The sequence below is a fragment of the Apis florea genome, unplaced genomic scaffold (assembly GCF_048593485.1).
Source record: "Apis florea isolate Af1SG1 unplaced genomic scaffold, ASM4859348v1 contig_2272_pilon, whole genome shotgun sequence".
Classification (NCBI taxonomy): Eukaryota; Metazoa; Arthropoda; class Insecta; order Hymenoptera; family Apidae; genus Apis; species Apis florea.
Genome location: NW_028256549.1, coordinates 4,086,468 through 4,110,025, shown reverse-complemented (window position 1 = coordinate 4,110,025; position 23,558 = coordinate 4,086,468). Strand labels below are relative to the sequence as shown.

The window sequence follows — 23,558 nt, the reverse complement described above, 5'->3', positions numbered from 1 at the left end:
AGGATAGAGATAGATAAGAATTGACTATCAGCACCATCTCTTGAATATCAAAGAAATCTCTTCAAAGAAATATTTTTCTGAAAGTATTCAAGAGATGGCGTTAATCTTAAATTCTTATTCTACTTTATCCTCCCTTTAAAGAGATGTCTTTGATATTCAAGAGATGGTGCTGATAGTCAATTCTTATCTATCTCTATCCTTTTCTCACTATTTTCTATCCTTTCTTTCTGAGTTTCATTTACGGCACTCTGGAGATGGCGTTGATTTCAATATTTTTACTTTATTCTATCTTTCTTCCACTTTTTTCTCTCTTTGTTTATACTTCATTATAAAATTTATATACAAAAGATAACTCTGATTTATTTTATCTTTTTTACTTAACCTATTACCTGTACTTAATCTATATAAAAAATTTCTATTTTCTATTCGATCTAACTTTTATATATCGTAAGTACATATATATGTGTATATATATATATATATATATATATATATTATTTATTTATTTATGCATATTTTTTTTATTATAAATGTATTTTATATTAATATTCTTATATGCAGGGAATAAATACACACGTGTTCGGTATTAAATAAAATAAAAAAAGAAAACTTTTTTTAAATTGGATTTATCCAATTTTTCTTTTTATTAATAATATCGTTGTCATTTAGCAAAATATAAAGTTTTATTGTGCTGCGCTATTTAATAAATATTTTTTATGATAAAAGTATAACTTATAAAAGTGATTTTATTTATTAATTATATGGCATATGTAAAAAATAAAATAATTTATATTAGTAATTATAATTTCACATAGTCATTTAATGTTATAAAATATTTAAATTAAAAAAAATATTTAATTTTAAATGAACATTTCTTTTCATAATACAATTAAATGTTCTTTCATATGTGGGTAAGTAACTTTATTGCATTTAATTATTTATTATTAAATAAAAATATATGCTATTAAATAATAAATAAAATCATTTTTATATATTTATTTATGTGAAATTATAAATTAAATATTTACAGATTTAAAAGAATTAATTTTATATTTTTGCATAACATGGAACAATGTGCAAAAAAACTAAAATTAGATAATATAAATATAAAAGAAGGAGAGGCAGAAATTCTGGTAAATGATACAAATGTATTTTATAATCCTGTTCAAGAGTTTAATAGAGATCTTAGTATAGCTGTATTAACAACCTATATAAAAAATATAAATAAGCAAGCAATAGAAATAAATGCAAAAAAAAAAGATGAAATCTGTATATTGGAAGCTTTATCTGCAACTGGTTTACGTAGTATTCGGTATGCCAAAGAAATAATGGGTATAAAACAAATTATAGCAAATGATATTTCTGCAAAAGCAGTAGAAAGTATTAAAAAAAATATATATCATAATGGAGTTGAAAATCTTGTAAAACCAAGTCAAGAGGATGCAACATTGCTTATGTATCAAAATAGAAAAAGCAAATTTGATGCAATAGATTTAGATCCATATGGTTGTCCTACAACATTTTTGGATAGTGCAGTACAATGCATATCAGATGGTGGATTACTCATGATTACAGCTACAGATATGGCTGTATTAGCTGGCAATTCTCCTGAAACTTGTTATCTTAAATATGGTGCTATCTCATTAAGAACTAAAGCTTGTCATGAAATGGCATTAAGAATATTGTTGCAAAATATTGCTTCGCATGCTGCTCGTTATGGTAGATATATAATACCCATACTTTCTGTAAGTGCTGATTTTTATATAAGAGTATTTGTCAAAGTGTTTTCCAGTCAAATTAAATGCAAAGAGAATGCTACAAAAATTGGAATGGTATATCAATGTACAGGCTGTGAGACTATTACTACTCAACCATTATGTTATAAAAAGTCCTCAGGAGGCTATAAATTAATATCTTCACCTTATGTGGATCAATTTTGTAAAATTTGTAATTATAAACATCATGAAGGAGGACCTATATGGTTAGGTCCTTTACATGATCAACATTTTGTATCTGATCTTCTATGTAATTTAAATGAAATGAAATTGGGAACATTGAAAAGGATAGAAGGAGTTTTAAATGTTATTCATGAAGAGCTAGATATTCCATTATATTATACTCTTAATCGTTTAATGTCTATAATCAGATGTATTACACCATCAACACTAATATTTCGATCTGCATTGTTAAATGCAGGATATCATGTATCATATTCACATGCGTGTAAAACATCTATAAAAACGGATGCTCCAAATGAAGTTATATGGGATATAGTACGTGCATGGGAAAAAAATAATCCCATAAAAAGAAATAAACTGTCAAATGATAGTCCTGCAATAAAAATATTAGATACACCAATAATTACAAATGTTTCATTTGATATACATCCTCTAGCCAATCCAGTGTCCAGACAAAACAGGCTAACACGATTTCAACAAAATCCTACAGTTAATTGGGGACCTGGAACACGTTCAAAAATAAGAATAGATTTAGAAAATGAAGATGAAATTCCAAAAAAGATAAAAAATCAGAATAAAAATTCTAAAAAAGAAAAATCACAAATAATAAATGATACGGAAAAAATAAAACCTTTATAAAATATTTTATTTTTATTTGTAAGTCTTTATTGAAGATACAAGTGTATATAAATGTATCAATTAATAATTTCTCAAAAATATAATAAAATATAAATATAATTTCTTTTTTTTATATTTTAAATATATATTTTATAATATATGTATTATTAAATATTTTCTTAAAATTATGAACATGAATATATTTGAATATATTTATTACATAAAACTTTATATCATTTTTTTTCTTAAATAAAATATATAAAAATTTAAAAATCAAATATGTTCATATAAAAAAAAATATAATATTTAAATATATATTTACAGCAGAAAAAGGAAATTTTAATGTTACATAATAATATAAAATTGAAATATGATTGAACAAGAACATATACAGTATTTAAATATAATCATGAAATGAATTATGAAAATATTTGAACACATGAAGATAAATAGGTTTTATCTCATTTTTGTACATAAGCATTATGATTAATATATTCAATTAATATTAAAATAAATATATACATATGCAATATTTTTTTAAATAATAATAATATTATTATTATTATAATATAATTTACAATTAATTCATTATATTAATTATAATAATTAATTAATATGCAATCAATAGTCAATTTTAGAACTTATAGAAATATTTTATTATATATAAAATAATATATTTGCAAGAATTGATTCTCAAAATATTATTAAAAAGTTATATAACAAAATTATTTTATAATAGAGATAAAAAAAAATACTGAAAATTAATAAGAATTAAAAGAGAAACATTAAATTTTACAAAAAAAGTATGTAATTGAAGATGTTATCTTTTGAAATACCATCATACTATCAAATAAATAGAAATTTAATATTTTTAATTCAAATATATGTACTTATTTGAAAGAAAAAATGAATATTAAAAATTTATATTTTTATATAAGAATTTAAATCGAAGAATAAAATTATTTTATTATAATAAAAAATTTATGAAAACTGACGAAAATTATATAATTTTAAATAATAACTTTAAATGTAAGTATTATAGAATTAATTATATATTAATATAAGAATAAATTAAAATACTAATTAATAATAATTAATAAAAATAATTAATAATAATTAACTATATTATATTAAAATATTTTTGTGATATATGTGATATTAATTATAATAAATTTCAAACATTATATATATCATAATTTGATAATCTCAAAATATTTTCATGTTATCGATTATATTATACTAGATTTTTTGTTAATTAATTAATGATAATAATAATATAATAATAGTAAATATAGAAAATGCTTTTCATGAAACTACGTATATTATTTTGCAATTTATATTTTGTAAAATTTTATGAAGTTTTTTTTAATAAATAATTATATTTTTGTAACATTTTTTTTTATACATTTTTTTTTTACAAACAAAAAATATTGAATTGATTATATAAAAAGTTTCATAATAAAAATAGAAGCTGTAAAGTGGGGGAACATTTATATATCTATATAACGTTCGTATCTGTATTTTAGAATAGTAATCATTGAATGTTACACACTCTGACGCAACAGGATGGCGGTAACAAATATTAAGTTGAATAATGGATATAAAGTTCCTGTACTAGGACTTGGTACTTGGCAATCTGCAGTAAGTATTTTGCTTAAAAATAGTAAAATATATAATAATTTACTTTTAAAATTTAAAATTTACAAATATCATATATACATTTAAAATTTCGAATTAATTTTTTACTTTATATTTCTTTAAAATGACATTTAAAAGATTTTCATTTAATATTAAATATAAAAATATTGTAGAAATAAAAAAAAATAATAATAGAGCAAATGAATACTGTTTATTATATTATTATTTAAATATCAATATTTTTTTTATAATCATATAAAATTCTATTGTTTAAATATTTAAACTTGCTTACATGATATTTTAGCTCCCAAATATTTAATCGAATTTAAATTCGGATAAAACTTTTAAAACTTCAATATTTTTTTTTAAACAAAAAAAGTCTCTCTCATTAATTTTTGCTTTTTATTGCATATGTAAACAATAATAAAAATAATAATAATAAAAATAAAATCTGCGTAAAATATAATCTTTTATAGGCTGATAGAAAAAATATAGATTATCGTATTATATCCATTATTTTTTAAAATATTACATCATTAAATGATAGAAATAGGATTTGCATATAATATTGAAAATATTATTCATTAATATAAGATAAAGATTTCAATGATCTAAAACTATTTTATTAATATAAATTATCAGAAATTCAATAAATAATTTATTGATACTTTACTAATTATCTTGTAATCTAAAATTGAATATTATTAGTTAAAAAAAAACTATACATTTTATATTTTATATTTTAAATAATCTATATTTTACGTATTTTATAATACCAATAATTGTAAATCTATTAAAAAATTTTTGAGGATGATCCAGGTGTCGTCGAACAAGCTGTACGAGATGCTGTCGATGCCGGATACCGACATTTTGATTGTGCTTACATTTATGGAAATGAAAAAGAAGTAGGCAAAGCTCTACGTGATAAAATTGCAGAAGGTGTAGTAAAGAGAGAAGATTTATTTATCACAACAAAGGTAATTATAAAAAATAAATTGTGATTTATAAATTTTATCATCAATATTTTTATATTTTCAGTTATGGAATACAACACACAGAAAAGAACAAGTAGTACCAGCATGCAAGAAATCGCTTAAAAATTTTGGATTCGATTATATTGATCTTTATCTTATCCATTGGCCCATGTCCTATGACATGAAGGTATGAAGTAAAAATAAAGAAATGCACGAATTTATTATTATTATTATTATTAATTAAAATATATATAATTATTAATTAAAATATATATAATATATTATGATTTCAGAAAGAAGATGGTTTTTGGCCCAAAAGTAATCTTCTGTATGAGAATGTGGATTATTGTGACACATGGCAAGGAATGGAAGAATGTGTAAAATTGGGATTAACGAAAAGCATAGGCCTTAGTAATTTTAATTCCCAACAGATCGATCGTATTTTATCAATTGCCCAAATTAAACCTGTCATGAATCAAGTAGAATGCCATCCAAATTTAAATCAAAAAAAGCTTCGAGATTTTTGCAAACAACGTGATATAGTTATTACGGCTTATAGTCCACTTGGTTCTCCTAAACGTACTTGGGCGAAACCCACTGATCCACAAGTAACAATCGAAACACCAGAAATTCTCGAGATTAGCAAAAAATATGAAAAAACGCCAGCACAAGTTGTTTTACGATATTTGGTAAACATATCATAGTTATTAGAAATATAGCGAAGATCTTTTCATTACAACTAAAGTAAAAAACGAACGATTCAATTGAAATATTTAATTTAAATAATTATCATTATTCATTATAGATCGACATTGATACCATTCCTATTCCGAAATCTAGTTCAAAAGAGCGTATTAAACAAAATATCGATATTTTTGATTTCAAACTATTGCCACAAGAAATTGCAACCATTGATAAACTTAACTGTGGACTTCGTATTTGTCCTGCTAAAGAGTAAATAACAAATAAGATATACGTTTCTTGTTTTTTATTTTTATATCGTAATTATATCATATAATATTTTCGTTCTTTTTTTTTTTTTAGATGTGCAAATCACAAGGATTATCCGTTTAATATAGAATTTTAAAAAGTTTATTAAAAACAATTTTCTTTTTTTGCATTTTTCAAAATATTATTCATGTATATTATTACTAATATATAGTGTTATCCACATTTATAATTGTCTTTAATTTTAATAAAATATTTTAAACATATTGATTAAAAAACAACGAATGCCTTTCGTAACATTCCTTTGAATATTGAAAAACAAAATACATTGAAAAACAATGACTTGCATTATTTTTAATTATCATTTCATTATATCATAATTATTATTATGTATTATCATATTTATGATTTTCGAATCTTTTAAACTTATAAAATAGTCTTATAGTCTTTTTTTTTATCTACGATAAAAAAAAGCGATATTGATAACGTTTAAATATCGCATGATATTGTGTAATATCATCAATGCATTACTACATTTCTAATCTTAGTTTAATATTGTTTGCATCGTTATAGTTATATAATATTTATCTATTTGAGAAGTAGAGTATGAATAGAAGGTAATAAAATACAGTTTTGCCAGTTACTTACATTTTATGTGATTCGAACATTGTATAACAGTGAAAACTTTTGATACATATTTGCTAATACTTTTTTTCTAATTATTTACTCAAGATCTATAATTAATGATGGCTCAAATACCCACTCTTACATTTTCTAATGGATACAAGATGCCTACATTTGGTCTTGGTACTTACCAGGTAAGATTTCATTTATATATCAAGTAATTTATATATAAAAAAAATTTTTATTAGTAATAATTTTAATAAAATAAAAAGGTTATATCAAAGTCTAGTAAATTTCTTTTAATGTATCACATGATCTCATCGCGCGTTTTATTCAAAATATTTAAAAATCAAATTAAACTAAATATGATAAACTTCTTAATTTTTTCAGTCACGTCCTGGAGAAGTAGAAAATGCTGTAAAAGAAGCAATAAACTTAGGATATCGTCACATAGATACAGCATATTTTTATCAAAATGAGAAAGAAATCGGTGAAGCGATTCAAGCGAAAATCAAAGATGGAACTGTGAAAAGAGAAGATCTTTTCATTACAACTAAAGTAATTAAGTTTTATATTTAAAAATAAATATATATAAATATATTTATAATTTGTATAACTTTTTTTTTTTTTTTTCTTTTTAGCTTTGGAATAACTTCCACAAACAGGAAAGTGTAGTTCCAATATGTAAGAAATCGTTAGAAAATCTTGGATTAAGTTACGTTGATCTCTATTTAGTCCACTGGCCATTTGCCTTCAAGGTACGTTCCAGTTTAATATATTGTAATTATCTCAACAATATTTTTAAAAAAATAAAATTATTGTTCAATAATATTTTTAAAAAAATATTAATTATTTCTCAGGAAGGTGATGATTTGTTACCCAGAGATGAAAATGGTACCCTTTTGTTATCGGATACTGATTATCTTGAAACTTGGAAAGGAATGGAAGAATGCGTGCAATTAGGATTGACTCGTAGTATCGGAATTAGTAATTTCAATCAAGAACAAATCACTCGCTTGCTTAGTGCAGCCAAAATTTTACCTGTAAATAATCAGGTAATTGCATATTATATTATTTATTAATTCTTTCTGAAGATTAATTTCTGAAGATCATAATAAACATAAATTGTTTAGGTTGAAGTCAGCATAAATATTAATCAAACGCCATTAATAGAATTTTGTAAAAAGCATAATATTACAATAACTGGTTATTCACCATTGGGACAACCTGGAAATAAAACAGGTTTACCAACTTCCTTGGATCATCCAAAAATAATAGAACTTTCAAAAAAATATAATAAAACATCAGCACAAATTGCTTTAAGATATATTGTAAGTATAATTTATTTTCTTAATTTTCTTTTTATGTTACAAATAATTATGATAATTGTCATGATTTAAAACGTATATATTTAAAAAATGAATATATGTATAAATATATCTTAATTTATTTTTTAAATACGATTTTTAAATTCAAATAATAAAAACATTATTTTAAAATTTTTATATCAAAAAAAACTAAAATTTAGATAATTTAGAAATATTTAATCATATTTTTATATACTTAAGTACTCGAATATTCAAATATTTAATCATATTAAAAATTACACAAATAAAATAGGAATTAATTTAGATAAAAGATGAATTTATATATATTTAATCTAAATATACAGTTGAAAAATATGAAGTAATGGATATATTAAAAATTATACGATTGAAAATATAGTATTTAATTCTTTATGACTAAAATAAAAATTTTTACTATATTTGAATTCAATGTAAAAAATTAATTTATATCTCTTTTTTAATGATGATACTTATTATTGGAATACATATTACTGATCAAAGATAACATGATATAACGAAGATAATGATCAGCAAACTTTGATAAAAATTAAATCAATATTCAATTATATCTTCAAAAGAAGTATAATTGCGTAATCATTGGAAATCATTTTATTCCCTAATAAAAAGATAATAAAAGATCTAATGAATTTTTTATTTAAACATAAAAATTCATAGAAAGATTGTATATATCTATATAACATATTATTATAAATATAATAATCAATTATATTATTAAATTAATTATAAATATAACATATTATTTTTTTTTTTATCAAAATATTCCAGTTACAACAAGGAATCGCTATTATTCCGAAATCTGTAACACCGAGTCGATTGAAAGAAAATATCAATATATTTGATTTTTCTTTGACAAGTGAGGAAATGGCATCTATAGCTACAATTGCAACTGGTCAACGTGTTGCACGATTTGCAGAGTGAGTATCTTAAAAATTATTAAAATAAATTAATTTTTGAACAATAAGACATTGATATTATTTTTGTTGTTACTGCAGTGCGAAGCAGCATAAGTATTATCCATTTGAGAAATAAAAATTTCATTGCAACTGAGTAAAATAACAGGAAACATCTCGTCAAATTCAGTAGGTATATATTAATAGTAAGGTATATCCCCTTTGAACTTATATAATCCCACGCTGTAATTCGGCACTCGTTTGACCCTTATCTAGTCAATTAGATTTATTGAATGCCATGGAAAATTTTGATGCTCCATACAATATGAGATCATACAACGTAACAAAGCGGACATCATCATGGACAAGGTTAATTGCATTCAACTAATGTTAATGTTGATTACTAGATGTATACATTGCGAATAAATAAAATTATATTAAGAACAAAAAATTTTATCAAAAGCAATTTATAAAACATTTTTTTTATTTTAAGAAAATGCAAGTAAAATAATTTTCAATATTTCATGAAAATGCAAGTAAAATAATTTTCAATATTTCATGTTATAATTATATTTTAATTATGATAAAAATTCAAAATATTAACAAGAAACTACTTTTAAGAACCCAAACATAAATTACATTGACGGAATTGTTACATAATAGCGGAAATGCAATTAACAATCTAAAACGAAACGGATGATTTAATTTTTATTCTTTCTTTATTACAATTATTCTTCGAATTTCTTAAATAAAAAGAATTTATATACAATGTAAATATAAAATATTATATAAACAAAATGTTTTTATTGTTTTAGAAAAATTCGAACCATAGTTCAATAGAATCTTATCTAGAAAAGCGACTATGATTTTATTCTACTTTACACGTTAAAAATTCTGAACAATATTTCTTCAAGGCTAATGAATGCGAACGAGAACCCTTTTTTAGAATGATTCATTCAACAAGCAAAATTGCTTATTCGCTGTCCATAATATACGAGTGGAATTTTTTGCCATACAGAATATGATACTATTCAACATTTTTGTTATAGTATTTTTCACTTTCTATTTTTCTTTCTTCCATCATTAAAAGTACAAATTAATTTGTTCGAAAACGATAATTCGAAATAGCACGTAAGTTTCTGAAATTTATATGTTAAATATAATATAATGATATAATGAAATAAATGAAATATACGTGTTCTAAACTTGAATTTCCCACCTATTGTGCAATGTTTAGTAAATTAAAGTATGACCTTCGAGAAATAACAATATAATAAAAGTGATACCTTTGAGAAATTATTCGTTATCAATCTGTTAATAGTCACGTATTCATGATATTGTTATTTCGGTACATATATGGTCGAAGAAATTACATCATGAATCATATCACACAAGCGTAAGTTTCTAAGCAAACTACCGTATGCATTGAATTACGTGTTTGATATCTTTTTTTCTTTACAATATCATTCTTTATCGATAAAACAAACACTTTGAACACTGAACGAAACCATTAAATGATATTACAGGTGGAACACAAAATTTTCTAACAAAACTAAATCACCGACGCATAAAAAATTATTATCGTTAGAGAACATTCGATCGCCGATAATTTATTGTGGCTCCTGGAGATCTAGAATGCTAGATAAAGTGAAAGAATGCCGTGATGCTATTAAGAACATGATGACCTTCGACAAGCTAACAAATACCTATGAAACTACACATATAGTCGGTAAAACTTCGATAATTCCAAGAGCAGCTACTTCTATGTCCTCGATACCGGATGTTATTACATTTAGTGACATTGCATTGAAATACAAAGAATATGAAGACGTACCGATTGTAATGAGGGATTCCATACTAAATTCGGATAAAAAAGAGAAAGAAAACACTGTTGTGGAACAAATTGATCAAACTAACAATGCAAACAATTCGTTAAAACGTTTCGTTTCAGCAGATAACATGCTCAGCAATTCGTTGAAATCGTTTATAGTATTGGAAAAACAGATAAAAGAGGAATTTTTGGAAGAAGACGACGTTTTCACGACGAAAAAAAAAATTTCCGCAGAACCGTTCCTCTCTTATGTGAAAGGAAACGCCGAATTCATTTGGCCAGATGATACAATTGAAAGTTCTTCCGGAAATGCCTGGAATTCCTTGGAACATTTGAATTCGTCTGATATCAAATTTGGAAATCCACGTACGAATTCCACTTTTTATGAAGATGTTTATGTGAATAGAAATCGTACATCTTCCCCAATTCGAAATCATCATTTTCAGGATTCTGGTTTTGAAAATAATTTCTCGATATAAATCAATTCTATTTCCAATTTTTTCTCTCCATTCCTGTTTTTATTTTATACTTCTTATTTATAACTTTCTGTAAAAATCTTTTTCATATTTGAAACAATAAAATTTCTTATAATGAATACAATTTATTATGTATTCCTTCGATAAATTCGAACTGAATCCATTTCTAAGATTCCATTGATTAAATGTAAACAAAAATATTATCAGTAATATAACATTGTACTGGTGACACTGTGAAAATCATATAAAATCAATGATGATTTTGCAAAATCATTAAATAATTTTTGAATACGAAATATAAATTAATCGTGCAATTAATCGTGTAACATAAAAGAAAACAACACTTCCAATTTAATCGATATCAATTTAAACGAACGGATTTAAAAACAAAAACGAGATAATAATATCGAAATCCTCGAAGTTATCGATCTCATGAACAGCCATTATGCTGGAATATATCAACCAATCCAACGATTCATTTTTATCCTGCGATAAGCTTAAAACAATATCAGTTTTTTTAAAGAAGGGAAAAACCACTCAGAGTAAAGTAATGGATTTTATTCTAACGATACTTAGCTGTATAATCCTGAAAATTGATAATCAAACCTACTTATATGAATTTAAAGATATCTTCAATGATAGAACCTTAAAAAATATAAAGGATGATCTGGAAAATCTTCTGCATTTTAAAACTAAATTCTTTAACTTTTTAATCATGGAGTTATTGTTAGAGACTATCAAGAAAGAAAATAATTATTTTAATAAACATATCAAATTTAATAGAATCATGGAAACATCAAATAAACAATGTAATAAAGAAGTTCTTCAAAAAAAAGTCAAGGATGTTATAAAATTTTTAATTTTTCGAAAGATCAAGAAATCTTCTTATCTTCATGATGACAATAGTACATTGGATTGGTCTTATTACAAACAGAAAATTGATGTTATACTTAGCAACGAAATTTGTTCAAGAGATAATATAATAAATAAAAATAACGTTAAGAAAAATAATGAAGAAAATACAATAAATTTTATTTACCATAAAACAAAAAATGAATCTATGAATAATGTAAACAATTCAAAAAAATCAGATTCAAAAATAGAATCTAATTTCTACAAAACATCAAGTTATACTTGCTTCGATTATCTTTGCAGCAAAATCTATTGGTTGCTCTGTTACGCATGGTTAGGAATTTTTATATATTATTGTTGCACATCTTTTTTTCCAATTTTCCCAACATTGTTAAATATTATACATAAATTGATAAATAATAATTCATAATATAGTAATTGTACATAAATTAGATATAAATTTGTATTATTTCGTTCAAATTGTTGTTAAAATATGTGTCGATATTGTTTTCTTCACAAACATAGTATAGGAATTATATATGCATAGTATAGAATTATTTTGCTAATTTATTAATAACTTATATCAAAATTTATAAATTTATCTAATTTTATCAATTATATAAATGTATCATATACTATGTTAACTTATTAAAACAAAAAAAATATGTACATCCAAACTTGATTTTAATATCTTTTAGTTTAGATTATTTTTCATCATGTAGCGAATAACTATGTTTCAATATAATGCGATATTGTAATATAAAAAGTATTTCTATAATTAAAAACTTTTAATGATAATGAATATAAAAGTTCAACTTTACTATCTTTAAAATATTTAAATAGTCATTGTTCTTTCATATGCTTTCATAATAAATTTATTCATATATTTCATAAGCTTTTATTTTTATATCGCAATATAAAATATCAATAATTTTTTGATACCATTCATTTGAATCATAAAAAAAAATATATAAAAAAGTTTGATCGATAATCATTTATTTAAATTAGATTATAAACACTTACTTGAATGTACATATACTCGAAATTAAAATAGAAATATAAATTACTATATAAATTAATTTGTATAACATATTATTTTTTATTTATTGTTATTTATTTTAAGTAATTTATTTTTTTATGTATTAAGAATATTATATCTTAAAAATATTTCATTATTAATCATGATTAAGTAGATTTAAGGTTTAAAGAAGGCTATTATTATTTATTATTTATTACAATGTTTTTTACATGACATTTCAACATAGAATATGATTAAAAAATATATATTTTAAAATAATTCATTTCTGTTAAAATATGTTATTCTCAATAATTGATTCATTTATTCTTAACGATCAAGGGATGAACTGTCCTTTGTTGCTTTTAACGGATTCTGTAATTTTCCATAGGGCCCGTTTCTTGTTAACGAATTTGCCGACTTGTCGAGCTACGTCGAGATACAAACACATAGATAAATCTCTCTATACAATACATAAACTTATTATGCAAGGTTCAACACATATAGAAAGATCGTAAAACGCATGCGTAGAAAAGCTGCGCAAAACAGGGCAGTATACTTTTAGAGGGTTAAAAGTGCCACATTTTTCTTTCAATTTTTTTCAATATATGTATTTATATATAAAATTTATTTTTCGTATTAATTTTTTTAAAAATATGTAAAATATTGGTATTTGAAAAATAGAAAATAAATTTAAATATATAAATTATAAATATCAAAAATATTAAAATCATAAATACGAATATAATTTATAGAAAATATATAAAAATATTTGATTATCAATTAATTACAATAGATTCTTAAATTTTATATATTAATATACTAACATTATGAAAAAATAAATTCTAAAAAGAAAATCTCTCTTAAATGGATTAAGCACTATTTAAATTATCAAGATATATAAAATTGAGAAAATATAATTTATTTTAATAAAAAATATTTTTAATATATAAATGATTTAATTTTATTTTTATTTTTAAAATATATAGAAAAAATAAAAAGAAAATAAACAAATGAAACGATAAATCATACTTCATTTTTTGATATACGGGTATGTTCTTAGAGGAGGAGTCGGGGTAACGTAGGATATTTATAAAGGAAGCTGAGAAAATCTACCGGCATTATACTATTGGTATTACGATTGATTATAATTAAAGTATTCAAAATTTTGTTTCAAATAATAAGATATATAACAACTAAAATGGTTGCAAATACTGCACCAATGTTAAAATTTTATAACGGTAATGAAATACCGATGTTCGGACTTGGTACATGGAAGGTCAGTAATATTTATAATATAATAATTTATAATGTAGTATAATAGCAATAATAATTTATAATCTATTTTCACAAAAAATATATATATAAAACTGTTTATAATGTATATTTTTTTATAATATTAATATAAATTTAACATCATTATTAATATAAATTTATACAATTTTTGTTGTGAATTTTGTTAATGAATTTCTCTAATTTTATTCGTATTTTCTAATAATTTACTCATTCTCTCATTTTATATACCGATTAAAATTTGCAATATGTCATTTAAGATACAAGATATTCTACAATGTTCTCGAAGTTACGAAATAGATAAACGATCTGCCTTTATTTAAAATGTAGTACATTACAAATGTTTTTATAATATAACAAATTATTATATTGAAATTTAAAAAATTACTGAATTTTTTTATATTTTGATTTATATTTTATTTAAATAAAATTTTATTATTTTATGTCTTTGCTAAAATAAATTTTATACGTACATAATAATATATACGTATATACATACTACGTGAGTACGTAATTGGTTATTTTGAGTTAATAAAAATATATAATTAAATAGAGATAAGGAACTTATCAAAATTAGATAACTTGATTCGGAAATAATTTTTATTACATAATATGTTTTTTATTTTTATAATATAATATATTATGAAATTGTTCATTGAATTCATTTTTCTCAATTAATTAATTGCTTATCTTTTAGTCTAAACCTGGAGAAGTGACTCAATCAGTTAAAGATGCAATTGATATTGGATATAGACATATAGATTGTGCTCATGTATATGGTAATGAGAAAGAAGTGGGTATTGCTATTAAAGATAAAATTGCTCAAAATATTATAAAAAGAGAAGATATTTTCATCACAAGCAAATTATGGAATACTTTCCATAGACCAGACTTAGTAGAACCTGCTATCAAAACATCTTTGTCAGATCTAGGTCTTGAATATTTAGATCTTTACCTAATTCATTGGCCAGTAGCGTTCAAGGAAGGAGATGATCTTTTTCCACAAAATCCTGATGGTTCTCCTATTTTAAGTGATGTAGACTATGTAGATACATGGAAAGCTATGGAAACTTTAGTAACCAAAGGATTTACTAAAAATATTGGTATTAGTAATTTCAATTCTGAACAAGTAGAAAGAATTCTTAAAATCTGCACTATCAAACCAGTTACAAACCAAGTAAATATATATTTTATTTAAATCAGAATATATGTAAAAAATATATTTTTTATAATATATTTTATGTACATTTATAGATTGAATGTCACCCATATCTCACTCAAAAAAAACTTTCTAAATTTTGCAAAGATAGAGATATTCTTATTACTGCTTATAGTCCTCTTGGATCACCTGATAGACCATGGGCTAAACCAGATGACCCAAAATTATTAGATGATAAAAAATTGAGTGAAGTTGCAAAGAAATATGATAAAACACCTGCTCAAATTCTTATAAGATATCAAGTATATATACTAATATTTTATTCATAAATTATTTTTTTAATTTAATTTCTAATTTTATTTTTTTTTTTTTAGTTGGATCGTGGTCATATAGTTATTCCTAAATCAGTTACAAGATCAAGAATTGTTGAAAATTTTGAAGTTTTTGATTTTAAACTTTCCTCAGAAGATATTGAATATATTGATAGCTTTGACTGTAATGGTAGAATTTGCCCACTAATAGGGTAAATATTTTAATATTTTTATTTATAATAATTTTTATAAAAGTAGTTTTAACATAAACATTAATTTTTTTCAGAGCTGAGGCTAGCCCTCATTATCCATTCCACATTCCATTCTAAGTAATAAGTTAATATATTTAACATTTACAATATCCTTTTTCTGTAAATTTTCTACATGAAAATCATATAAAATAAACTATATTCTAATAACAATTTTAATTTCATTTTTATATCTCAAATTATTATTTATTAAATTATTAAATTATTTAATAATTATATAATTTATATAATAATAATAATAGAATTGAAATAAAATTATAATATAATTCAAAATTATAATACATTCATCTCTTCATATTCTTTCATTTTTAATAAAAATATTTTTCTAGTTATAAATCCTCAATAAAAAGGTATATATATTAATTGTGTAAAAGTATAAATATAAATATAAATAAAAGGTAATATATAAATAGATAATAAATATAAATAAATAAAATATAAATAAAAAGTATAAATATAAATATTAATTATATAATAAATATTGTGATCTAAATATGTATACCGATAACCTCATTTTAGTAATCTATTGATAAAGGAATATCTATTTATCGGTTAATTAACAGTTATTATTAGCGGAATTCTCTCGTTCATTATGTACAAACATGGAATTATCGCCGTTAAGGTATATATTTGAGGCAAAAGAACTATATATATATATATGTGTGTTGTGTGTATGTGTTACATTACTTTTTTTATGATAGAAAATTCTTTTTTTGTAAGCTAATTGTGACTTCTTCCTTTATTTTCTTATGAATTTAGATTTAAAAAAAAAAACTTGTTCTATCCATATTCACATATTAGACTAGTGCATAGAAGTATTATTTTGAAAAATTATATTTTTCGCTATATCTATTTACTATCTCAACATTTATTATTTATTTAAATCTGAACTCAACTTTGACTTCTGATCTATGCTGAATAATCTAAATGTTAAAGTGATACACAATATTAAAAATATTTTAACTGATATAACATACACAATGTACAAATATAATATATAATAAATGATATTGATACATATTAATATATAATATGATATTGTATACAAATGTATTATTTTTTTTTTTATTTTATTTGTATTTTGTTCTAATTAACCATTGAGATTAAAGACAGAAATTCAAGATATATTAGATGGTATATTGTATTACATTATTACAATATAGTATAAAGTATAATATATACTATATAATAATTAGGGGAAATTATCGTTATAAAAAATGGAGAACATTGAATTACACTTACATTTTATTGCATTCGCACAAATATTCATCACTATCTTCGCAACCGCATAAACAACATTCGCAATATTCACTATCTTCGCTGTCTTCTGCTTTTGGTAAATCAGTTACTTGCTTTATAGTTGGTTGATATTCTTCCGAAGAATCTAATGGTTCATCACTGCAATTACATGGTGTATCTGACAATCCATTTGCGCATTTGCCCTTGCAATTGCATCTGCAATTTCCGATTGGACGTATATTGCAAGATAATAAAGGACAAATTTCACAGGGACCTTTAAGATCATAAGATAATATATGTGGTTTGCACCCCGTACGAATACCTGTAATTATTTTTCATATTAAATTTTCATCATTAAAAAATTAATTAGCATAATTTAGTTTATATACCATGTTCTTCCATTTTATAACGTGGTTGTTCGCAGAAAGACTTTCTTAAAGATGTAATGCAGGGAATGTTGCAAGGAGGAATAAGTTTAGGCATACAAACTTTTTTTAAAATATATTCAAAATCCTGAGAGGTAAAACAAGGACGATGACATTGTGCCGATTTTGATTTAAATGTTGATGGTTTATCATCTTTTGATTTCTCAGAAGTAGAGTTTTCCATTTTCTATTGAAAAAAAATATGGATCATAAAATAAACATCAATAAATAATTTTATAATGTTTATATTATAATGAGTAAATTCTTATATATCATTTTCAACATTTAATGTCGTAGGATTTGCACTTTTCATCTGTGATATCTGTTCCGATTTCTGATTGCCTGCCCACCAATTTGACATCCAGGAAGATCTTTCTTTAACTTTTTTTTCGGATAATTTTGGATTAGTTTCTTGATTTTTAATATTTTGTTCCGATGTAGAAATCAATATGTCATTATGTCTCTGTATAAACATGAATAAATAAATTTATTACAATGAAATTTCTTTGAATTGAATGTATATTAACATATATAACATATCATTATATATTAAGATGTATAATATATATAATATATATAATCGAAAAATTTTCAAAAAAAAATATAAATCTATATATATATATTTTATTTATTATAGTATTATTTATCAATTTTAATCGAGAAATATTCAATTTTAGTGTATTTAAAAATTTTTTGAATTTATTATTCGAAAACAAAGCTTTAAATGAAAAAAATTTTATTCTATATTTTCGATAATTATTTTCAATTCGTATAGAATTTTTTTTCCGATTATACTATAGAATAATTTTTACTAACAATTTGTTTCTGTTCCTGCTTTTTGTTTGATTCGTAATCATTTTGATTAGAACATGCATATTTTTTAAGCATGTAACATGTTTTCTTATCGTTGCCGTTTAAATCTTGAATACAACTTATAATTTTTCTTCGATCACAAATATTTTGATACTCCTTAGATGTTAACAATCGATCCATATGTTCTTTAAATATCGTTTCCTTCTGTTCTAATTCTTTAATGCAATTCTTCAAATTTAATTCCTCTTTGGCTAATTGACGAATCTTTGATAAACAGAGTAAGTCTTCGGAATGTATCGAATGAAGACTTGGAGTAGTGTAAGATCGTATTTCCTTCTCTAATTTATTTACCGTATCATTCAATTCTTTGTTCATAAGTTCCAAAGATTCTAATTCCATTTCCGTTTCTTCCAACTTAACATCAGCTTGAATGATTTTCTCCTGAAATTAAAATATTAATAATTTTTATATAAATTATATAAATTTTATATAAATTAATAATATTTATAAAAAGTATAATAAAAAAATAGATATTTAATAATATATCAAATTTTATAACGAGCACAAAGATTCAAACACACACACTAAGATTTACCAGCTGAATTAATCGCTGAATTTCAATCGTTCCGTACATGCAACTCGTCGGTCTCCTTGTTCAGATTCTTCACCGTATTTTTTAGATTTTCGAGAAGTTTTTCGGTTTGATCCGGATAAGGAGCGAATTTCTTCATGATCTCGCGGATTTTACAATACGGCGCATTTTCACATTTCTTTGACATCCACATATTATATGCCATTAATGCCGGAATTGATCGTTCCATTGTCGTAATTTTATCCTTTAAATATTTATGCCGACCAAGAAGATCGCAACGACGTTCCTCCATTTTCGTCGTAATATCTTCGAAATACGGCGAATGATGCTCGCTCGTTTTCGTATCTGATTTTGGACCTTCGATAAAGAAAAAAAATTAAATAATTATATTTTATTAAAAATATATTTCATTTATAATAAAAAAAATAAATAAATATCTTGTGTCACCTACATTTACATCGAGACATTTTTGCTTTTGTTAAAGAATAGTTCTTTTCCAAAATAAAGAATTTATCACTTTGAATTATGTATAAATAGGTATATACTTTAAATCTAAACAGGTTATTATGATTTCCTGCACAGAATTTTAAATGTTTCAATATATCATTCTAATCTTTAAAATCATAAATTATAACAAAATTATATATGTGTTTGAATTAAATTATCTTTGAAATTTTGATATTAAATGTGAATGTTAATTTTTTTTTTTTTATATATATTTTCTGTTGACGGTTTCAAGTAGAATAATATATATATATATATATATATATATATATATATATATATATATTTATTAAGTTAGTGTTCTCAACAAAGATGCATTAATTGAAATTAGCAATGGTACTATTTTTAAAAAAACTATCGAATAAGATCGTATGTTTTTTCAGATATTTTCGATCATTTTTGATAGTTTTACGCGCAACGAAAATCAGCATGCATTAGTATAACGTTTCTGCGAATTGTTCAAGATGCATTAGATTTCTTCAATTCAGTGAAGAAAATATAAAACATATCGAATTCTTTGAAATCTGGAGCAAATCGAAGTGGATAATGTTACCTCTCGATATAGTCACGAGTTAGTAAAATTATGAAATTAAATTCAAAATAATATATATATTATATATTATATATAGTAAACTTGACAACGTTATTATTCAAATGTATTTTTACATAACAGAAGAACGGAGGACTTGACTAGTCGTGACACGGATGACGATAAATATTCTTTGTTAACCGGAACTAGTACATCTCTTCAAGATAGCACCGGAAGTACAGTCACAGGCTCAATTAGAGCCAACTACGAACGTAATTTTGAAGATCGTGTATTATATGGACAGAGCGGTGGTCGCAGATTTAGTTATAAAAAAAGAAAGACTTGCAGCGGAAATGGAATATTTAGTGCTCCTCCCGGTGTCAGTCCCCATCATGTTAAATCATCCATTATCCGTCGCAATACAAGTAGAGCTTTTAAATATTATAAATATTTTATCATATATATCTTATATTATTTTTTTAAATAGTTATATGTTAAATTAAGAATCATTTTTATTCTTTTCTATAATAGATGGATCTCGATTAATTTTTGTATGGCCACAAAAACCACCTAGAAGTAGATTGTTAAGAATTTTAGCTCCGCTCATGCATGGCATTCTCATTGGTTTTTTATTTATGGATGCTATTCATCTTTGGCCAGGAGAATTTTTACCTACATCGTTGCCTTCTATAATACCTGTTCCTTTACCACCTGTAAAATGTAATGTAATTGAACCACGATGGTTTGACAATAGTTAGATAATGCAATATTTTCATTTTTTTTGATTTTGAAGTCGCGTAACTTAAATTCTCTTTTCATTATTTAAAATATAAAAAATAAATTGTAAGAAAAATTAAAATGTAAAAGAAATATATTAAAACATAAAATTATAAAAAAAATTGTTTTTAATAATATATAAATAATTATAATAAAAATGTTGATTTTATATATATATGTTATAAATGTTAACAATTTTTCCGAACAAAAATATGTTTATACGCATCATTATAATATAGTTAATACTCGGGAAAGCAGTGAATGCGAAAGATATATTTTCAGCAGTGAACAAAAAATGTCAAATAAACATCTATTTCAAAAATGTGGATTTTTGCGTGCACCCTTTGCCATTGGTGTCGGTCGTTATGTGTGTCAATTACAAAGAGTAACTCTAAAATTTTGTAAAAGTCACGGAGCTAGCCTTGGAGCTAGGTAAAATTTCTTTACTTAACCTTATTTTCACCATTAAATTTTTATATTATATATATATAGCGATATAACAATAAAAAAAGTTATGAATTTCTAAAAAAAAAAATTAAATTTTTTTTTAATATTAATATATTTGACTTATTTTTTATTTGTTTAATTATTTGTTTCTCTTAATGTACATAACGTTTTACAAATTATAACCTTTCATAAATTAAAATACCTTATATAATATATGTATATACAAGAAAAAAGTTTATTTTTTTGTTATATAGGAATTTTATAGAACATGACTTAATTAATTATGCAAAAGAAAATCCTGGAGTTGTAGTATATGTTAAACCAAGAAGGCACAGACATCCAATTTTAAAAGCGGAATATTGTAAGTCTTATTGTTTTAAAGAAGTAAGATTTAAATATATTAAAAATTTAAAAATAATATTTAATATAGATTTATGTTATTTATAGTAAATGGAGAGACACATTGGATGTCTATTGCTAATTATAGTAGAGAGGATATTGTACAATGGATGGAATTATTAAAAACTCAATATCATAATGGTCCAGATTACAGATTACTTAAATTATGGCATACAGATTTTCCTTCTATTCAAGGACCTTGGACACCTTTTACTTTTAAAGAACCATCTTTAAATCAAATTCAATTCCCAAATGTAAATATTGAATTTTTTTGTTATATAATGTCTCTTCTATTACATTTTTATAACTATATATATTATATATCTTATTTATTTTTAGAAAAAAGTTGGGGAATGTATTAAATTGGAACCAACAGCTACAGAGGAATTGATTAGGTTGTTCAAAGAACAACAAGAAGCTGAAAAGCTCAATGAAGAAAATAAGATTCAAGAAAATGTTAGTTAAATGATAATTTTTAGATATTAAATAATTAACTGAAAATTAATATATACTAAATCAATGTTATTATAGCTTAAAATAAGATTTGATTTTTTTATTTTTATGGAACAACACAAAAAATTATATTTATCTAATATTTCAATAGAAAGAAAACTTTTATACATATATATCCAATCATTAAAATTATATAATTATTTTTAAATTGTGATTATTGTAAAATAAATATATAACTTATAAATTTACTTGATTATTTATTAGTGCATATAAATATTTTTCAGGCTTTATTATATAATAAAATTTTGCATAAATGTATTTAAATTATCAAATATAATATATGCTCCAGACAATTACATAACAATCATATAAATATTTATTTGTGTTTTATTTTTTTAATGTAAGCATTTAGTGACTAGTATATTATATATATCATATATACAATATTTTGATGTGTAAATATATATGTAATATATAATATTATTATTACATATTAACAATATTCATACTACTATTAGAATTATATGACAGGTACATAAATTTTTTTTTTGTTTTTATGTGCTGTTATATTTTCTTAATTACATAAAAATATGTTTTAGCATTTTTCGTGTAAAAAAATTGAATAATTATATCGTATATAGCACCAATATTTTGAAACGAAATTATGAAATATGAAATAATTCTATTTTGGCCAACTATTTTACACTTTAATAAATTATGTTATTATTATTATAATATTTAATTTCCAGATAACAACTTATAAATATAATTCATTTTTCTGTGCGATTTTGTTAATGCGTGCGAACTTCATAGATAAAAAAATAAAAATATACATATTCTACATATATATTTAATTATCAATTATTTTTAGTATTTGATATAAAAAATATTGATACAAAATATCAAAATGATATTAAGTATATCTAACTTTAATTAAAATCTTTAATCCAAATATTAAGTAAAACAAGTGAATAAAAAATCCATAATATTTCATAAACATAGAAGATTATAACTATTTTGTAAAAATATAATTAGAATATTCTTTTTCAAATTGCATAATAATTTATGCAAATGCATTTTTTTAAAATTATGATAATATTAATTATAAAAATAGAAAATATTTAAACGCACTTAAATTACATTTTATAAATGATATT

At 22.7% G+C, this 23,558-nt stretch overlaps 8 protein-coding genes and 1 long non-coding RNA gene across 24 annotated transcripts; 7 read left to right on the top strand and 2 right to left on the bottom strand.

Annotated features, from left to right (window-relative positions):
- Positions 1-200: 200 nt before the first annotated feature.
- On the top strand, positions 201-2,696 carry LOC100871505 (tRNA methyltransferase 1). Of its 2 annotated transcripts, XM_086917770.1 has the most exons (3): positions 201-447; positions 562-911; positions 1,031-2,696. In XM_086917770.1, the coding sequence occupies exons 2-3, from the start codon at positions 865-867 to the stop codon at positions 2,595-2,597; spliced, it is 1,614 nt and encodes a 537-aa protein (XP_086773896.1). In that variant the 5' UTR covers positions 201-447; positions 562-864; the 3' UTR covers positions 2,598-2,696. The 2 variants fall into 2 exon arrangements, with proteins under 2 accessions (XP_086773896.1, XP_086773897.1); XM_086917771.1 differs by lacking the exon at positions 562-911 and having other exon boundaries at positions 230-447.
- LOC147658410 (uncharacterized) lies at positions 2,102-6,948 on the bottom strand. Its single transcript, XR_015295226.1, has 2 exons — positions 6,785-6,948; positions 2,102-2,460 (listed from the first exon to the last, which is right to left on the bottom strand). It is a non-coding gene; the product is annotated as an uncharacterized LOC147658410 (long non-coding RNA).
- Positions 3,483-6,414, top strand: LOC100871157 (aldo-keto reductase family 1 member B1). Its single transcript, XM_003696002.4, has 7 exons — positions 3,483-3,605; positions 4,103-4,217; positions 5,024-5,191; positions 5,253-5,375; positions 5,482-5,877; positions 5,994-6,142; positions 6,233-6,414. Exons 2-7 carry the CDS (start codon positions 4,143-4,145, stop codon positions 6,273-6,275), a joined length of 954 nt encoding a protein of 317 aa, XP_003696050.3. The 5' UTR covers positions 3,483-3,605; positions 4,103-4,142; the 3' UTR covers positions 6,276-6,414.
- Positions 6,505-10,222, top strand: LOC147658409 (aldo-keto reductase 1B). 5 transcript variants are annotated; one of them, XR_015295221.1, is made up of 9 exons: positions 6,505-6,753; positions 6,869-6,954; positions 7,151-7,318; positions 7,402-7,518; positions 7,621-7,815; positions 7,894-8,091; positions 8,893-9,041; positions 9,120-9,206; positions 9,294-9,468. XR_015295221.1 is itself a non-coding variant. In XM_086917772.1 (8 exons), exons 2-8 carry the CDS (start codon positions 6,880-6,882, stop codon positions 9,154-9,156), a joined length of 939 nt encoding a protein of 312 aa, XP_086773898.1. In that variant the 5' UTR covers positions 6,699-6,753; positions 6,869-6,879; the 3' UTR covers positions 9,157-9,468. The 5 variants fall into 5 exon arrangements, 1 of the variants encoding a protein (XP_086773898.1); XR_015295223.1 differs by lacking the exon at positions 9,294-9,468 and adding an exon at positions 9,833-10,222 and having other exon boundaries at positions 6,554-6,753; XR_015295224.1 differs by lacking the exon at positions 9,294-9,468 and adding an exon at positions 9,833-10,222 and having other exon boundaries at positions 6,555-6,753; positions 9,120-9,210.
- LOC100872228 (uncharacterized) lies at positions 10,008-11,448 on the top strand. Of its 2 annotated transcripts, XM_086917773.1 has the most exons (3): positions 10,008-10,148; positions 10,255-10,413; positions 10,544-11,448. In XM_086917773.1, exons 2-3 carry the CDS (start codon positions 10,349-10,351, stop codon positions 11,325-11,327), a joined length of 849 nt encoding a protein of 282 aa, XP_086773899.1. In that variant the 5' UTR covers positions 10,008-10,148; positions 10,255-10,348; the 3' UTR covers positions 11,328-11,448. The 2 variants fall into 2 exon arrangements, with proteins under 2 accessions (XP_086773899.1, XP_003696059.1); XM_003696011.4 differs by lacking the exon at positions 10,008-10,148 and having other exon boundaries at positions 10,210-10,413.
- Positions 11,449-11,575: 127 nt separating this feature from the next.
- On the top strand, positions 11,576-12,656 carry LOC116414808 (uncharacterized). The gene has a single exon (XM_031918053.2). It carries the CDS (start codon positions 11,770-11,772, stop codon positions 12,604-12,606), a length of 837 nt encoding a protein of 278 aa, XP_031773913.2. The 5' UTR covers positions 11,576-11,769; the 3' UTR covers positions 12,607-12,656.
- Positions 12,657-14,313: 1,657 nt separating this feature from the next.
- On the top strand, positions 14,314-18,388 carry LOC100871037 (aldo-keto reductase 1B). Of its 2 annotated transcripts, none has more exons than XM_086917761.1 (5): positions 14,314-14,470; positions 15,182-15,661; positions 15,739-15,945; positions 16,018-16,166; positions 18,185-18,388. In XM_086917761.1, exons 1-5 carry the CDS (start codon positions 14,393-14,395, stop codon positions 18,204-18,206), a joined length of 936 nt encoding a protein of 311 aa, XP_086773887.1. In that variant the 5' UTR covers positions 14,314-14,392; the 3' UTR covers positions 18,207-18,388. The 2 variants fall into 2 exon arrangements, with proteins under 2 accessions (XP_086773887.1, XP_031773914.1); XM_031918054.2 differs by lacking the exon at positions 18,185-18,388 and adding an exon at positions 16,241-16,376.
- On the bottom strand, positions 17,340-20,630 carry LOC100865121 (uncharacterized). Of its 6 annotated transcripts, none has more exons than XM_086917760.1 (7): positions 20,350-20,630; positions 19,744-19,866; positions 19,296-19,649; positions 18,704-19,141; positions 18,171-18,350; positions 17,852-18,074; positions 17,340-17,784 (listed from the first exon to the last, which is right to left on the bottom strand). In XM_086917760.1, exons 3-7 carry the CDS (start codon positions 19,332-19,334, stop codon positions 17,462-17,464), a joined length of 1,203 nt encoding a protein of 400 aa, XP_086773886.1. In that variant the 5' UTR covers positions 19,335-19,649; positions 19,744-19,866; positions 20,350-20,630; the 3' UTR covers positions 17,340-17,461. The 6 variants fall into 6 exon arrangements, with proteins under 6 accessions (XP_086773886.1, XP_086773885.1, XP_012345168.1 ...); XM_086917759.1 differs by having other exon boundaries at positions 19,284-19,649; positions 20,350-20,593; XM_012489714.3 differs by having other exon boundaries at positions 19,333-19,649; positions 20,350-20,484.
- mRpL43 (mitochondrial ribosomal protein L43) lies at positions 20,160-22,645 on the top strand. 4 transcript variants are annotated; one of them, XM_086917763.1, is made up of 6 exons: positions 20,160-20,367; positions 20,470-20,750; positions 20,830-21,534; positions 21,804-21,910; positions 21,997-22,202; positions 22,288-22,645. In XM_086917763.1, the coding sequence occupies exons 3-6, from the start codon at positions 21,260-21,262 to the stop codon at positions 22,411-22,413; spliced, it is 714 nt and encodes a 237-aa protein (XP_086773889.1). In that variant the 5' UTR covers positions 20,160-20,367; positions 20,470-20,750; positions 20,830-21,259; the 3' UTR covers positions 22,414-22,645. The 4 variants fall into 4 exon arrangements, with proteins under 4 accessions (XP_086773889.1, XP_086773890.1, XP_086773888.1 ...); XM_086917764.1 differs by lacking the exon at positions 20,160-20,367 and having other exon boundaries at positions 20,609-20,750; positions 20,857-21,045; positions 21,388-21,534; XM_086917765.1 differs by lacking the exon at positions 20,160-20,367 and having other exon boundaries at positions 20,613-20,750; positions 20,830-21,045; positions 21,388-21,534.
- The last annotated feature ends 913 nt before the right edge of the window (positions 22,646-23,558 follow it).

What these genes read in the sequence shown, in the direction of transcription:
- LOC147658409 (XM_086917772.1), top strand. Translation starts at nt 6,880, where the DNA reads ATGATGGCTCAAATACCCACTCTTACATTTTCTAATGGATACAAGATG. An exon ending in ACTGGCCATTTGCCTTCAAG is followed by an intron (nt 7,519 to 7,620) that starts GTACGTTCCAGT and finishes ATTATTTCTCAG; the next exon opens with GAAGGTGATGATTTGTTACC. An exon ending in TTTTACCTGTAAATAATCAG is followed by an intron (nt 7,816 to 7,893) that starts GTAATTGCATAT and finishes TAAATTGTTTAG; the next exon opens with GTTGAAGTCAGCATAAATAT.
- LOC100871157 (XM_003696002.4), top strand. Translation starts at nt 4,143, where the DNA reads ATGGCGGTAACAAATATTAAGTTGAATAATGGATATAAAGTTCCTGTA. An exon ending in TTGGTACTTGGCAATCTGCA is followed by an intron (nt 4,218 to 5,023) that starts GTAAGTATTTTG and finishes AAAATTTTTGAG; the next exon opens with GATGATCCAGGTGTCGTCGA. An exon ending in CGTATTTGTCCTGCTAAAGA is followed by an intron (nt 6,143 to 6,232) that starts GTAAATAACAAA and finishes TTTTTTTTTTAG; the next exon opens with ATGTGCAAATCACAAGGATT.
- LOC116414808 (XM_031918053.2), top strand. Translation starts at nt 11,770, where the DNA reads ATGCTGGAATATATCAACCAATCCAACGATTCATTTTTATCCTGCGAT.
- LOC100871037 (XM_031918054.2), top strand. Translation starts at nt 14,393, where the DNA reads ATGGTTGCAAATACTGCACCAATGTTAAAATTTTATAACGGTAATGAA. An exon ending in TCGGACTTGGTACATGGAAG is followed by an intron (nt 14,471 to 15,181) that starts GTCAGTAATATT and finishes CTTATCTTTTAG; the next exon opens with TCTAAACCTGGAGAAGTGAC. An exon ending in TCAAACCAGTTACAAACCAA is followed by an intron (nt 15,662 to 15,738) that starts GTAAATATATAT and finishes GTACATTTATAG; the next exon opens with ATTGAATGTCACCCATATCT.
- LOC100871505 (XM_086917770.1), top strand. Translation starts at nt 865, where the DNA reads ATGAACATTTCTTTTCATAATACAATTAAATGTTCTTTCATATGTGG. An exon ending in AAATGTTCTTTCATATGTGG is followed by an intron (nt 912 to 1,030) that starts GTAAGTAACTTT and finishes AAATATTTACAG; the next exon opens with ATTTAAAAGAATTAATTTTA.
- LOC100865121 (XM_012489714.3), bottom strand. An exon ending in AGGAGACCGACGAGTTGCAT is followed by an intron (nt 19,142 to 19,332) that starts GTACGGAACGAT and finishes TTTTAATTTCAG; the next exon opens with GAGAAAATCATTCAAGCTGA. An exon ending in TTATAAAATGGAAGAACATG is followed by an intron (nt 17,785 to 17,851) that starts GTATATAAACTA and finishes AAATAATTACAG; the next exon opens with GTATTCGTACGGGGTGCAAA.
- LOC100872228 (XM_086917773.1), top strand. Translation starts at nt 10,349, where the DNA reads ATGATATTGTTATTTCGGTACATATATGGTCGAAGAAATTACATCATG. An exon ending in ATGAATCATATCACACAAGC is followed by an intron (nt 10,414 to 10,543) that starts GTAAGTTTCTAA and finishes ATGATATTACAG; the next exon opens with GTGGAACACAAAATTTTCTA.
- mRpL43 (XM_086917763.1), top strand. Translation starts at nt 21,260, where the DNA reads ATGTTGATTTTATATATATATGTTATAAATGTTAACAATTTTTCCGAA. An exon ending in GGAGCTAGCCTTGGAGCTAG is followed by an intron (nt 21,535 to 21,803) that starts GTAAAATTTCTT and finishes TTTGTTATATAG; the next exon opens with GAATTTTATAGAACATGACT. An exon ending in AATTTTAAAAGCGGAATATT is followed by an intron (nt 21,911 to 21,996) that starts GTAAGTCTTATT and finishes TGTTATTTATAG; the next exon opens with TAAATGGAGAGACACATTGG.